General features: G+C 52.3%; 1 protein-coding gene across 2 annotated transcripts; it reads right to left on the bottom strand.

Moving 5' to 3' along the window:
- Positions 1-2,361: 2,361 nt before the first annotated feature.
- Positions 2,362-12,603, bottom strand: LOC121154181 (histone H4 transcription factor). 2 transcript variants are annotated; one of them, XM_040977113.1, is made up of 10 exons: positions 12,425-12,603; positions 9,775-9,953; positions 5,888-6,117; positions 5,567-5,678; positions 5,275-5,427; positions 4,690-4,767; positions 4,482-4,602; positions 4,256-4,394; positions 4,027-4,151; positions 2,362-3,224 (listed from the first exon to the last, which is right to left on the bottom strand). In XM_040977113.1, exons 2-10 carry the CDS (start codon positions 9,944-9,946, stop codon positions 2,807-2,809), a joined length of 1,548 nt encoding a protein of 515 aa, XP_040833047.1. In that variant the 5' UTR covers positions 9,947-9,953; positions 12,425-12,603; the 3' UTR covers positions 2,362-2,806. The 2 variants fall into 2 exon arrangements, with proteins under 2 accessions (XP_040833047.1, XP_040833048.1); XM_040977114.1 differs by lacking the exons at positions 5,275-5,427; positions 5,567-5,678; positions 5,888-6,117; positions 9,775-9,953; positions 12,425-12,603 and adding an exon at positions 4,961-5,001.
- Between the last annotated feature and the right edge of the window lie 586 nt (positions 12,604-13,189).

Here is a 13,189-nt window from a genome sequence, read left to right as displayed (position 1 = left end):
CCCAAGGCTTTGTGTCATCCTTGGCTGCTTTCCCAGGCCACAAGCAGGGAGCTGGATGGGAAGTGGGAATGGCAGGATTAAAACTGGTGGCCAGGGCCCGGCGTGGTGGCGCAAGTGGTTAAGGTCCTCGCCTAGCACGCCCAGGATCCCATATGGGCTCCGGTTCTAATCCCAGCAGCCCCGCTTCCCTTCCAGCTCCCTGCTTGTGGCCTGGGAAAGCAGTCGTGGACGGCCCAAAGCCTTGGGACCCTGCACCCGCGTGGGAGACCCGGAAGAGGCTCCTGGCTTCGGATCGGCATAGCATCCACTGTTGCGCTCACTTGGGGAGTGAATCATTGGACGGAAGATCTTCCTCTCTGTCTCTCCTCTCTGTATATCCGCCTTTCCAATAAAAACATAATAAAAATAAATCTTAAAAAAAAAAAAAACTGGTGCCCATATGGGATCCTGGTGACAACCTTTAAGCTATCGCACTGGGCTCCCAAATAAATTTCTGTAAAAATTTAAAAAAAAAAAAAATAGGGCCTGGTGTGGTAGCCTAATGGTTAAAGTCCTTACCATGCCTGCACCGGAATCCCATATGGGCGCCAGTTCTAATCCCAGCAGCCCCGCTTCTCATCCAGCTCCCTGCTTGTTGTGGTCTGGGAAAACAGTTGAGGATGGTCCAAATCTTTGGGATCCTGTACCTGCGTGGGAGACCCAGAAGTCCTGGCTCTGGGCTTCCAGCTGTTGTGGCCACTTGGGGAATCAACAGACGGCTCTTCCTCTCTGTATCTCCTCCTCTCTGTATATCTGACTTTCCAATGGGGAAAAAAAAAATCTTTTTTAAAAATTGAAAAAGGGCTGATAGAAATTGGAGCCAGTGGGTTAAGCCATCATCTGCAACCCTGGCATCCCATATGAATGAGTGTTGGCTGAGTCTGTCACTCCATTTCTGATCCAGCTCCCTGCTAATGTGCCTGGGCAAGCAGAGGAAAATGGCCTAAGTTCTGGCCTAAGTCTCTCTAAGGCAGGAGACCCAGACACAGCCCCAGCTCCTGGCTTCAGCCTGACTCAGCTCCAGTTGTTGAGGCATTTAGCAATTTGAACATCTTTTTTTTCCTTTCTCTAACTCTGCCTTTCAAATAAGGTGTAGCAATTAAAACAAGTCATGTCCCATGCAGTGACTCAATTGGTTAATCCTTCTTCACAAGTGCTGGAATGGGGTACCAAGTAGTACCCCAGCTGCTCTACTTGCCATCCAGCTCCTTGCTTGTGGCCTGGGAAAGCAGTGGAGAATGATCTAAAGCCTTAGGACCCTGCACCTGCGTGGGAGACCTGGAGGGCACTGCTGGCTTTGGCTCAGCTCAGCTTAAGTCCTTGTGGCCATCTGGGGAGTGAACCAGTAGATAAAAAAAATCTTTGTCTCTCCTCCCTGTAAATCTGCCTTCCAATAAAAATAAAATATAGATCACCATTTTCTTAAAAAAAAAAAAAAAAAAAGTCCTTGTTTTAGGAGTTTTGGCCTCTTTGAGAATGTAAAAAGCAAACCCTATCTACGAGAACATGCATGTTCAGTTTTCAGGGTTCCTGGGCCCCTGCAGTGCCTGCTGTTCCCTGGGGGAGCCTCCTGATGTCCCCAGCTCCTGACCCTGCATAGCCCATGATAAAGAACACTCCCCCACAGGCACTGGGTTCCAATCAGGCCTAGGGTGTGGCCATGGTCAGCTGATGTCTGTCTGCAGAAGCCCCACTTTCATCTGTCCCACAGATGTGCTGCCCACTCCCCGATAATGCCTGGGCCTCTATAGCAAGGCCTCTGAGAAGGGACAGACATTTCCCCCTAAGGGGCTGCCACAAGGATGTAGACTGGAGAGCAACAAGCTGTATCTCAGAACCAGGGGAACAAGTGTAATTACTCAGCAACTTCTGGGAAGACGTATCTCCTCGCTGCCCAGCCAACTTCCACTGCTCATAAGAAACAAATCACCTAGGAGCTGGCATGATGCTTATAGCTAATTCTCCAGCTACAATCACCGGCATTCCGTGCAGGTGCCAGCTTGTGCCCCAGAGGATCCACTTCCCATCCAGTTCCTGTTTATGGCTGGGAAAGCAGTAGAGGATGGTCCAAAGCCTTGGGACCCTGCACCGGCGTGGCAGACCAGGAAGAAGTTCCCGGCTAACGGTTTCAGATCAATTCAGCTCCAGCTGTTGCGGCCATTTAGGGAATGAACCAGTAGATGGAACATCTTTCTGTCTCTCCTCTCTGTAAATCTTCCTTTCTAGTAAAAATAAATATTTAAGAAAAATAATAATTAACAAATTCAAGTGTTTATTATAAACAACTGCTACACACTTCCAGTGCCTCCCAGTCCATCCCTGAGGATGACCATAACAGTCCTTGGTGTTGCAGGAAGATGGTCAGGAGAGAACTGCATGCCTGGTTCTTAATGCCTTGGCTGGTGGCAACGAGAAGCCCTTGTAGGGATGTGGCAGGGAACTGAATGTGAGAACGGGTTTAATCGTGGTCTAGCATGGCTAAGGAGATAAACGTGATTAGAGCTCCCTATACGAGGACACACACACCCAGGATCCCTTCAAAGAACCCAGATAACTCAGGATCTCCCACAAAACGTAGTCTATTGCCAAAGGGAAGCACTTAGAGTTCGAAGGCTGATGCCAGCCTGGAGCGGGGCTGGAGGTGGGGGACAGCACCCTGCTCTCAGAACCACTCCTAAAGGTACCCATTAGCAAGAGCTGCCCACCAGGGGACCTGCCCTAGCACAGCTCCAGGGCCCAGGATGGACACGGTCACACTCCACAGCCTTCACGCTGTGAGGTCCTCTGGCTCCTTAGCCATGTCTTGAAGCTTTTCCATGACACCTTCGGAGGGAAGCTCTGGAGCTGGCGGCGGCTCGCCAGGGGCTTCAGCCAGCATATAGTAGACAATCTCTTGCTGGTCCTGGGACTTGGTCTGATTCACCAGGTGCATGGCAGGGCTGGTGCTGTCCTGAGGGGCTAAGGGCACTGTCCCCTCACCAGCCCTGCCCACCTCTTCCTCGTCCTTGGAGCCCGGCTCCCCTGGCACTGTTTCTAGAATGAGGTCCTGCAGGCTGCTCTCATTTAGGGCTGAGTCCACCAGGTCTGCTCCTTCTTGCGGCTGCTGCAGCAGCTGCTGCGTCAGCTCTACGCTCTCATAGCGAACCAGCTGCAGCCGCATGTAGCCATCTTCGTGTTCCTTGTACCTGGGAAGGAGCAGAAAGGTAGTAAATGTGGGCAGGGATGCGTACTGGCTCATAGACAGACACAAGGTAAGGAATAGGCTATGGAAGAAATCTTGGGAATCTATGCAGAAAAAAAGTGAAAAAATGGCTACGTGAAAGGAAAACTTTGTCGTAACAACACAGAGAAACACACACACACTCACACAGAGACTGATGGATTGTGAGCGAGGGCAGGAGTGTATGAGGGCTCATGAGGAGCCTATAGTCCAGGTTCTGACTCTAGTCCTGGCTGTGGGACTTTCAAAACCATTTATTTGGTTTTCAGCCATACCCTGGATTGAAAACTCACAAAAATAATCTTTGCCCCACTGATATTCTCTGGGGGTTCTCACAGCCAAATGGAGATGACAGGCATTCACGCATAAACAAATTCAAAAGTTTTAACTTTGGTTAGAAATAAAAAGGCACGGGGGCCCAGTGCTATGGATCAGTGCCTAAATCCTCGCCTTTCAAGTTCTGGGATCCGGTGTGGGCACTTGTTCACGTCCCAGCTGCTCCACTTCCCATCCAGCTCCCTGCTCGTGGCATGGGAGCAGTTGAGGATGGCTCAAAGCCTTGGAAGCGAGTAGGAGACCCAGGAGGAAGCTCCTGGGTCCTGATTGGCTTTGGTCTGGCTCAGCTACAACCATTGCAGCCACTCAGGAAGTGAATTAGAGAACAGATTTTTCTGTCTCTGTAAATCTGCCTTTCCAATAAAAATAAATACATCTTATTAAAAACAAACAAACATGTGTGTTAACCTGTAGGGAGGGCTTAGACCTACCGGAAACGGGGGTGCCCTGAGGGCCACTTGAACTGATGCTTCTGCCGAAGGTGCACGGTGAGGCTATTGCCCCGCGTGAAGCACTTTTCACACACATGACATTTGTACCTTGGTTCCGAATCCCCCTGACAGAGGGAAAAGTGGATAAGTGAAGCCACTCTTCACCCACTCAAGGCTCCCTCACACTTCTACTAGCCCCTCTCCCCTTTCCCAGCCCCACACCACTCACTTCATGCACTTTGCGGTAATGGGACTTCACGGAGCAGAGGGATCGGGCACTGAAAGTGCAGCTCTCAAAGTCACACCTGTAGGCTGGCTCCTTGCTGTGGGTTTCCAGGTGCTTTCGGAGGTCAATGAGGTTCTTGCAGCTGCCGGGAGAGGGCAGGAGGGGCTGGAGCAGATGGGGGACCCTGGGACACCAATTCTTGCTTCCTGGGGCCCTGGACCCCCCTCACCTGTAGTCACAACAGTCACATTTAAAGGGACGGTCCTCACTGTGGCGGAAGCGCATGTGATTGCGGAGGGAGGAAGGCAGCGGGCACGTCATGTCACACAGGGGGCACTTGTAGTGATTGACTGGGAGGAGCAGAGAGGAGGCTGTGATGGGAAGATCTGCCATACCTCGCAGGGTGGATGCAGAGGCCAGGGGTGAGGATCACTCACCATGGTTGCGCATGTGGTCCCGCAGCAGCCGCTCCGTGGCAAACCTCTTGGAGCAGTGAGAGCACTGGAAGCGCTGCTCTGGGGTGGGGCAGGTGAAAGAAAGGGATGCTGAGGGGGCTGCGGACAGCAGAGGGCCAGGCACGAGAGGGAACCACCCCCAGGAGAAGGGATCCTCCCCGGGAGAACAGGGGAGCACAGGGGACTGTGGATGGACGTAGCAGCATGAAAAAAGCACGGGACTTGGAACAAGAACCTGATTCCCCCCACTTACTAGCTGGGTGATCTCAGGTAAGTGACTTAACCTCTCTGAGCCTCAGTTTCCTCATCTGTAAAAAGGGGGACAAGACGCCTACCTCATGGGGCTGTTGTGAGGATTCCCTGAGATAAGTAACAGGGCACACAGCAAGTACCGGGGGCCAGCGTCCATGAGCGCACCAGCACAAAGGCTGGGGGAGTGTCTGAGCCCAGAAGCGAGAGGGAGTCAAGTTGCAGATGTCTTCAGGGGCTACTTCCCCTGGAAACACGCTCCCGACCCCACCCCCAAGCAGGACAACCTGTTCCCATCCCTGCTCTCTGACTGCTTACGATCCAGAGAGGTCTGGCGGCGGATGTGATCCAAGAACTTGGTGTTGTTGGCAAACATGCCCCCGCAGGTGGGGCAGGCCACCACCTTCTCCTGGGTGTGGCTGCGGAGGTGCTCTCGAAGCTTACAGCGGTCCTTGAAGGTACAGGAACAGCCTAGGAAGGAAGGCCCGGCTAGGTGCCAGTCACCAACTCCCCAGCTGACAGCTATGCTTTATCCCCTCCTCAGCTGCCAAGCCCCCTTAGCCCACCCCTGGGTTCCTTCCAGAATCCAGAAGTTAAACAGAGGCCCTACCTTTCCAGCCACACAGCACCACATGGTTGTCCTTGCCAACTGCTTTGTATTCATAGCACAGGCTGTGTGCTTCCACATGCCGATAGAACCACTCGGGGTTGTCGAAGGTGCTCTGTGCCAGGGGCAACATGAGGTGAGAACCGAGGTGCTGGAGGGACCCTTACCACTATGAGCCTGAAACACGCTCCCTGACTGTGTCCCCAATTCACTGGGTAGGGATGGCAAAGTCTGAGCAAGGGAGCTGTACTGAACTAGGAGAGGGGCCAGCAGCAATGCTGGCAAGAGAAGCACCCCAGCAGGTAGGGAGCCCAGCCCACTGACCTCGCAGTACTCCCACAGGCACAGGAAGTGGTCGGGGATGTCGGGGATGATGTTGCGGCTCTGGAAGTCCAGCACACAGGGGCTGAGGTCCGCCTGGCTCTGCAGAGCCTGCAGCCCCCACTGCTTGAGCTTGGTGTGGTAGCAGTGGAAGTAGACATGACGGATGAGGTCGGCAGAGCTGTCCAGAGAGCAAAAGCCACACTCCTGCCATAGGCAGGAGAATTCTTCCCCTGCAATGAGTTAAGAGAAAAAAGAGGCTGACACCTTCCCAGGATTGGCAGTGCTTGGCAGAGAATGAGGCCCAGCTAATTAAACCATCAGGCGCCTCCTGCGGCAGCTACCAGGGCTTGCTCACCATCTCCTAGGCACAAGGCACCAAGGTGTGGTCAGTGTGAATGGGTGCCAGTCCCTGCCCTCACCCTGCTTCCAGTCAGGGAGAAAGAACATCGTTAGCCCAATCACCACATCCGTCAACAGAAAACTGAAACTGGTGCTAAGTGCTGTGTGGGTAGAGGCCTGAGGCACGGTTACAATATCAAAGCAGAGGCCATCTGATGCAGGCAGGGGATCTTGCCAAGTGTCCTCACACTGAACTCTGAAGGATGCATCTCTCAAATATGTGAGGGGGCAGTGTGGTATGGGCAGAGGGAAGCAGATGTTCAAGGCCCACACCGAGATAGCTGGTGTGGCTGGCAGGCTCAGCCTGGATGGCTTGCAGTGTCACTGCTCCCTGAGGAAGATGAAGTCTCCCAACTTCAGGCACCCCCTCCAACCCCTACTTCCTCTTTAACCACCAGCCCACCTCTCCCTCATTTCTGCTCAAGAGCTGCTTTCTCCAGGAAGGCCCCAACAATGAGACCAATGCATTCCCAATCTCTCTAGCACTTCTGTGCACACACTATTTTTTTTTTAAGTGTTCTTTTATTTACTTAAAAGGCAAAGTTATATGCGGAGAGGAAGAGAAGTTTTCTATCTGTTGGTTCACTCCCCAAACGACTGCAACAGCCAGGGCCGGGCCTAGCTGAAGCCGGGAGCTTCTTCCAGGTCTCCCACGTGGGTGCAGGGACCCAAGTACTCAAGCCATCCTCCCCTGCTTTCCCAGGTGCATTAGCAGGGAGCCAGATGAGAAGTGGAACAACTGGTACTTGAACTGGTACCCAAATGGGATGCTGGCACTGCAGGCAATCACTGAGCCTACTATGCCACAGCACTGACCCTCAACAACCTATTTTCAATGCTCTATAGAATTCTGTCTATGGATATTCTAGAAAATATGACCACTTTCTAATTTCTTTACTATTTAAAAAAATAACAGAATTGTGGGTTAGGAGAAGGAGAGCTGTTTTTATACCTTCTGTAGAACAATTTTCCAGGGGCTGGCACCATGACACTGGAGGTTAAGCCACCACTTACAATGCTAGCATCCCATGTGGGTGCCAGTTCAAGTCCCAGCCACTCTACTTCAGATCCAGCTCCTTGCTAATGCGCCTGGGAAAGCAGCAGAGGATGGCCCAAGTACATAGACCCCCGCGCCCATGTGGCAGACCTTGAAAAAGCTCCTGGCTCTGTTTCAGCTCAGCCCTGGCCATTGCAGCAATTAAGGGAAAGAGCCAGTGGATGGAAGATCTGTGCCTCCCTCCATCCCCATAACAATGGCTTTCAACTAAAGTAAATTGGAAAAAAATTTCCAAATTGTGTTGCGATCCAGGAGTGGGTAGTGAATTGATTTGACAGACCATAAACAATTTTCCAAATTTGCTTATTTAAAGTGACAGGGGTGCCAGGAGGGAGATCTTCCATCCGCTGGTTTATTCCTTGTATTCCTCAGGGGCTGGGGCTGGTCCAGACGTCCAGAACTCCATTAAGGTCTCCCCTAGAGGTGACAGGCTACCAAATACCTAAGTGTTCTCTACTGTCTTCCCAGGCCCATCAGCAGGGTGTTACAGGATGTGGGTGTTGAAATGGCAACTTAGCCTGTGTTACTACCATGCTACAAGAGAATATATGAGGAACAAGAATGGTGGCACAGTGTGTTAAGCTGCCGTCTGCAACACTGGCATCCAACATGATGCTGGATGGAATCCCAGCTGTTTCTTCTGATCCAGCTTGGGAAAATGGCCCAAGCACTCATGCTCTGCCACCCATACAGAAGACCCGAATGGAGTTTCTGCCTTTAGCCTGACCAAGACCTAGCTGCTATGGCCATCTGGGGGAGTAAAACAGTAGAAAATCTCCGTTTTTTCCATTCTCTGTTACCCTTGCCTTTCAAATAAAATAAATAAGCCTGTAAACAAAATAAATAAATAAATAAGCCTCAGGAGAGACAGAGAGAATGAACGAGAATAAGGGACAGGCATTTAGCGTAACAGTGAAGATGTCATGTCTTCGACTCCATGCCCCACAGATGCAGACCTGGGGGGGCTGCAGTGACGGCTGGACTCACTGGGTGGCCGTCCCCCAAAGAGGAAGCCAAGATGGAGTTCCTGGCTCTTGGCCTCAGCCTCCAGCCTAGGGCTGCTGCAGGTATCTGGGGAGTAATCCAGCAGCTGGGGGCTGTTTGCCTCTCACATTAAAGAGAGTGTGGGGGGGCCCAGCACGGTGGCGCAGTGGTTAAGGTCCTCGCCGTGCACGCCCGGGATCCCATATGGGCACCAGTTCTAATCCCGATGGCCCCACTTCCCTTCCAGCTCCCTGCCTGTGGCACGGGAAAGCAGCCGAGGATGGCCCAAAGCTTTGGGACCCTGCACCCACATGGGAGACCCGGAAAAGGCTCCTGGTTTCGGATTGGCATAGCATTGGCCGTTGTGCTCACTTGGGGAGTGAATCATCGGACGGAAGATCTTCCTCTCTGTCTCTCCTCTCTGTATATCCACCTTTCCAATAAAAATAAAATAAATCTTTAAAAACAAAATAAAAAATAAAGAAAGCATGGGGGTGGGAGGCTTGGGCCCGGCACCATGGCCTAGCAGCTAAAGTCCTCATCTTGAATGTGCCAGGATCCCATATGGTTGCCGGTTCTAACCCTGGAAGTCTCGCTTCCCATCCAGCTTCCTGCCTATGGCCTAGGAAAGCAGTCAAGGAGAGCCTAAAGCCTTGAAACCTTGCACCCACACGTGAGACCCAGAAGAGGATCCAGGCTCCTTGCTTCAGATTGGCACAGCACTGGCCGTTGAGGTTCACTTGGGGAATGAATCATCAGATGGAACATACTTCTCTGTTTCTCCCTCTCTCTGTATATATCTGACTGTGCAATTAAAAAAATTAATTAATTAAAAAAGAGGGGGGGCTGGCATGATGTCTCAACTGGCTAATCTTCTGTCTGTATGCTCTAGCATCCCATGTGGGTGCCAGTTTGTGTCCCAGCTGCTCCACTTCTCATCCAGCTTCCCGCTGCATTCACTTCTTATACAAAAGGCAGATTTTACAAAGAGAAGGAGAGACAAAGATCTTCCATCTACTGATTCACTCCCTAAGTGGTCACAACCGCTGGAACTGAACCAATCCAAAGCTAGGAGCCAGGAGCCTCCTTCAGGTCTCCTACGTGGGTGCAGGGTCCCAAAGCTTTGGGCCATCTTCCATTGCTTTCCCAGGCCACAAGCAGGGAGCTGGATGGGAAGTGGAGTAGCCAGGACACGAACCAGAGACCATATACGATCCTGGCATTTGCAGGTGCAAGATTAGCTTGTTGAGCAACTGTGTTAGCCCCATAAACTGAATTTTCTAGATATAAGCTTACAACATTTTCATAAACCAACCAACCAAACAAACAAAGCACAATTAGGGAAATAAGCCACTATTCTCCCAGGCTATCCTCTTCCTCTGGAGAAAACAAAGTCAGATTCCCATCTTCCTTTAACTCTTTCCCTTCCTGTGTCCAGCTCCCTTACCGAGTGGGTCATCCTCCTCTTCCTCCTCCCGGGAACCATGCAGGTGCTGTTGCAGGTGCTGAGTGACATGCTCGCAGAATTCCTCCATGGCGGAGCACACAAAGGAGCAGGAGCCCCACTCGCACTGGAGCCCCAGGTTCTCCTTCCGGGGAACTTTCCCAGGAGGTGGCATGGCCTTCCTTGTGGAGGGAGAGGAAGAAGTGCACAGTTATCAAATTTCAAGCCAAGTGCTGCTGGACAAGGAGCTGCAAGTGGCCTGTCTAGAAGCAGCAGGTGTTTTCCCAGCAAAGGCAGAATAGCAGGGCTTCAACTTCCTGGAAGCTATCTGGTGTACTTGGGGAAAGAAAACAAAAGCTAACACTACCCAGCATACGCTAGGCACTAAGCTAAACACTTCAACAGACATTTCCAAGAAGGAATTATTCCTATGGGAGACACAATACTCAGGTTCAAAGACATCACTTTGGACATGGATCAGAATTCAATTCTAGACTCTACTATCCACCACCTACTAGCTGTGTGACCTTGGCCAAAAACTTAACTTTTAACTTCTGAACATTCTTTTCCTGCAAGATGGGGTTAGTGTAATTTTTTACAATTTATTTATTTATTTTCACCTACTTAAGAGCCAGAGCAATAGAGAGAAAGAGAAAAAGAGAGCTTCCACCTACTGGTTCACTTCCCAAACACAATAGCCACAGCTGGACCAGGCTGAAGCCAGGAGCCCAGAACTCCTTCTGGGTCACCTACATGGGTGGCAAAGACACAGCACCTTTTTTTTTTTTTTTTTTAAACTGGAGAGTCAGATTTATGGAGGAGAAGAAGGGACAGAAAGATCCTCCATCTGCTGGTTCACTTCGCAAGTGACCCCAAGAATGGGAGCCAAAGCCAGGAGCCTTTCTGGGGCTCCACATGGGTGCAGGGAAAGACCCAAGCACTCAAGCCACCATCTGCTACCTCCTCAAGCTATATCACCAGGAAGCTGGATTAAAAGTGGGACAGGACCCAGCATGGTAGCCAAGCAGCTAAAGTCCTCGCCTTGAAAACATCGGGATCCCGTATGGGCACCAGTTCTAATCCTGGCAGCCCCGCTTCCCATCCAGCTCCCTGCTTGTGGCCTGGGAAAGCAGTAGAGGACAGCCCAAAGCCTTGGGACCCTACACCCATGTGGGGAACCCTACACCCATGTGGGAGACCCAGAAGAGGCTCCGAGCTCCTTGCTTTGGATTAACTCAGCTCAGACTGTTTGCAGCTACTTGGGGAGTGAATCAACGGATGGAAGATCTTCCTGTCTCTACTTAAAAAAAAAAAAAAAAAAAAAGTGGGACAGCCAGGACTCAAACCAGCACACCAATATATGGAAGGTAGGTAGCCCAAGTGATGGCATAGCCTGCTATATCACCTGTCCCTGAAACACTGTTCTTTAATTTCACATCTAATATTTGTCAAGCACAATATTAAGCATTTCATTTGCTTTGTCATTTAATTACCAACAATGCCCCAAAAATTAGGCCCTATTTTTTAACTTCATATATAGGCAAGGACCTGATAGGTTAACATGCCCAAGGTCACACATTGGTGGCTTAGCAAGGTCACATAAAGTTCACTCCAAAATGAACTTCCTTTTGGATTCAGCCTGCAGATGGGCCCTCAATCTGCTTCCTTCATATAGCATCACTTGGTACCTGTGTGTCATCACTGTCCTATCTGTGGGTGAGCAATGTGAAGCAACTAGCATTCAGAGGTCTGAACCGGCTGCCCGGCACCAGGGTCCAAGTCACCATCTCAGCGAATCTGTTCTACCTATTCATTACCTATTTCCAACCATGTCTATAAAACCTCATTCACATCAACACTCCACCGTGGAAGCTACTATTATCATCCCACTTCATCAATGAGGAATTGGCCCAGATAGCTTAGGTCACAAAGCTAGAAAGCGAGAGACAGCAAAAAGCTAGGGAGTCTGGCTCTATGTTCCGTCCACATTGGCGTTTCTTAGGCCTCCTGTCCAATTCCCTCCACTAGACACACCATGTTCCCCATTAATCTGTCACCCCCTGAAAAGCCCAGCTTCATGTCCTATCCCATCCGCCCTGCCAACAAACACCGGAGCTCCTGCCACTAATGATGTTACTTCAGACAGGTACAACTTCTCTGAACCAACTTCTTTAAAGGGAAAATGAAGCGCTAGTGCAAGGGGCAGGGTCAGATGCAGCAAATCGGCTCACAAGGCAATAGTTACAAACTATCACCTTAAGCCTCAGGTTCCCAAGCAGCTTGGGAATCGCCGATACCTCACCCAATTAAAGAACTACACAATGGCTGATACAAGACTCAGCCTAGTACATCCCAAGAACTCAACACGTGATAGCTAGGAGAAGCCTTGCTTCTTCGGAGGCTGGGGAAGGACCGAAGCAGGAATTGCTGACCCTCCTTCAACTCCTTCAACCAGAGCCAAGCCTGCAACCAAAACAAAGCGACCGACGAGAGAAAACTCCAGACACAGAAACATCCCCAGGGCAGGCAAACCTCGCAGACAGGAGCAACTGGGACTGCGGGAAGGGGGCCGTTCCGGAGGCCAAAACCTCTCTCACCCGCAGCCCTGAAGCCTTCCCGGAACCCTTCCCTCTAATCAAAGTGTGGCACTGACCGGGTCTCGCCGAGAAGCCCCGCGACGGGGGCAGCAGCGAGGTTCGAATCCAGGTGAGGGCCACACAGAGATGAGCGTGGTCGAGCTGCAAGAAGGGGCCTCGCCGAGACGGCTCTGGAAAAGGGTCCCGCGACCGCCGTGGAGCGCACGTCCCGCCGGCCGACGCGGCCGAGCCTCGAACCCCGGCTCCCGCCCGCCGGCTCCGGGTCTCTCCGGCCCGCCTCCCTACATCCCCTCTCCCCGCCCCGAGAGAGTGCGCTGAGCGACGGGCGGCGGTGGCCAATCGCCGCGCCCAGATACGACTGAAAACCAATGGCCGCCTCGTCTGAGGGAAAACGGGCGCCTGAGAGACGCGGAAGGGGCGGGATCCGGGCGTGGAGCTCTGCGTCCCGGGGCTCGGAGGGGCGGCTGCACCGGGCAGGGGCCGCGCGGGGGAGAGGCCGCGCCGGGGAGAGGCCGCGCCGGGGACAGGCCGCACCGGGGACAGGCCGCACCGGGGACAGGCGGCGCGGCCTGCGGGGCTCCCGGCAACTCGCGCGGGCTTGGCGCCACAGGGCCCGAGTGACCCGTCTGCGCAGACTCGGCGTGCGGGGCCCAGCGGGCATGCGCAGGGCTCGACGCGGGCGCCAGGAGGTCCGCCTCGACTCCGGCCCGACCCCACAGACGCGCGCTGTAGGTCCGAGCGAGCTGGCAGCTGATTCCTCCCCTCACCCGCCGCAGCATTTCTGCTGCTTGTTAACACCAGAGGAAAGAAGTTCATCTCCC

The sequence above is a fragment of the Ochotona curzoniae genome, unplaced genomic scaffold (assembly GCF_017591425.1).
Source record: "Ochotona curzoniae isolate NIBS_2020 unplaced genomic scaffold, NIBS_Ocur_1.0 contig_2723, whole genome shotgun sequence".
Taxonomy (NCBI): domain Eukaryota; kingdom Metazoa; phylum Chordata; class Mammalia; order Lagomorpha; family Ochotonidae; genus Ochotona; species Ochotona curzoniae.
Note: the sequence above shows the minus strand (reverse complement) of the source record. Positions and strands in the feature narration are given on the sequence as shown.

What these genes read in the sequence shown, in the direction of transcription:
- LOC121154181 (XM_040977113.1), bottom strand. Translation starts at nt 9,946, where the DNA reads ATGCCACCTCCTGGGAAAGTTCCCCGGAAGGAGAACCTGGGGCTCCAG. An exon ending in GGTGCTGTGTGGCTGGAAAG is followed by an intron (nt 5,428 to 5,566) that starts GTAGGGCCTCTG and finishes CTTCCTTCCTAG; the next exon opens with GCTGTTCCTGTACCTTCAAG. An exon ending in TGTGACTGTTGTGACTACAG is followed by an intron (nt 4,395 to 4,481) that starts GTGAGGGGGGTC and finishes CTCTCCCGGCAG; the next exon opens with CTGCAAGAACCTCATTGACC.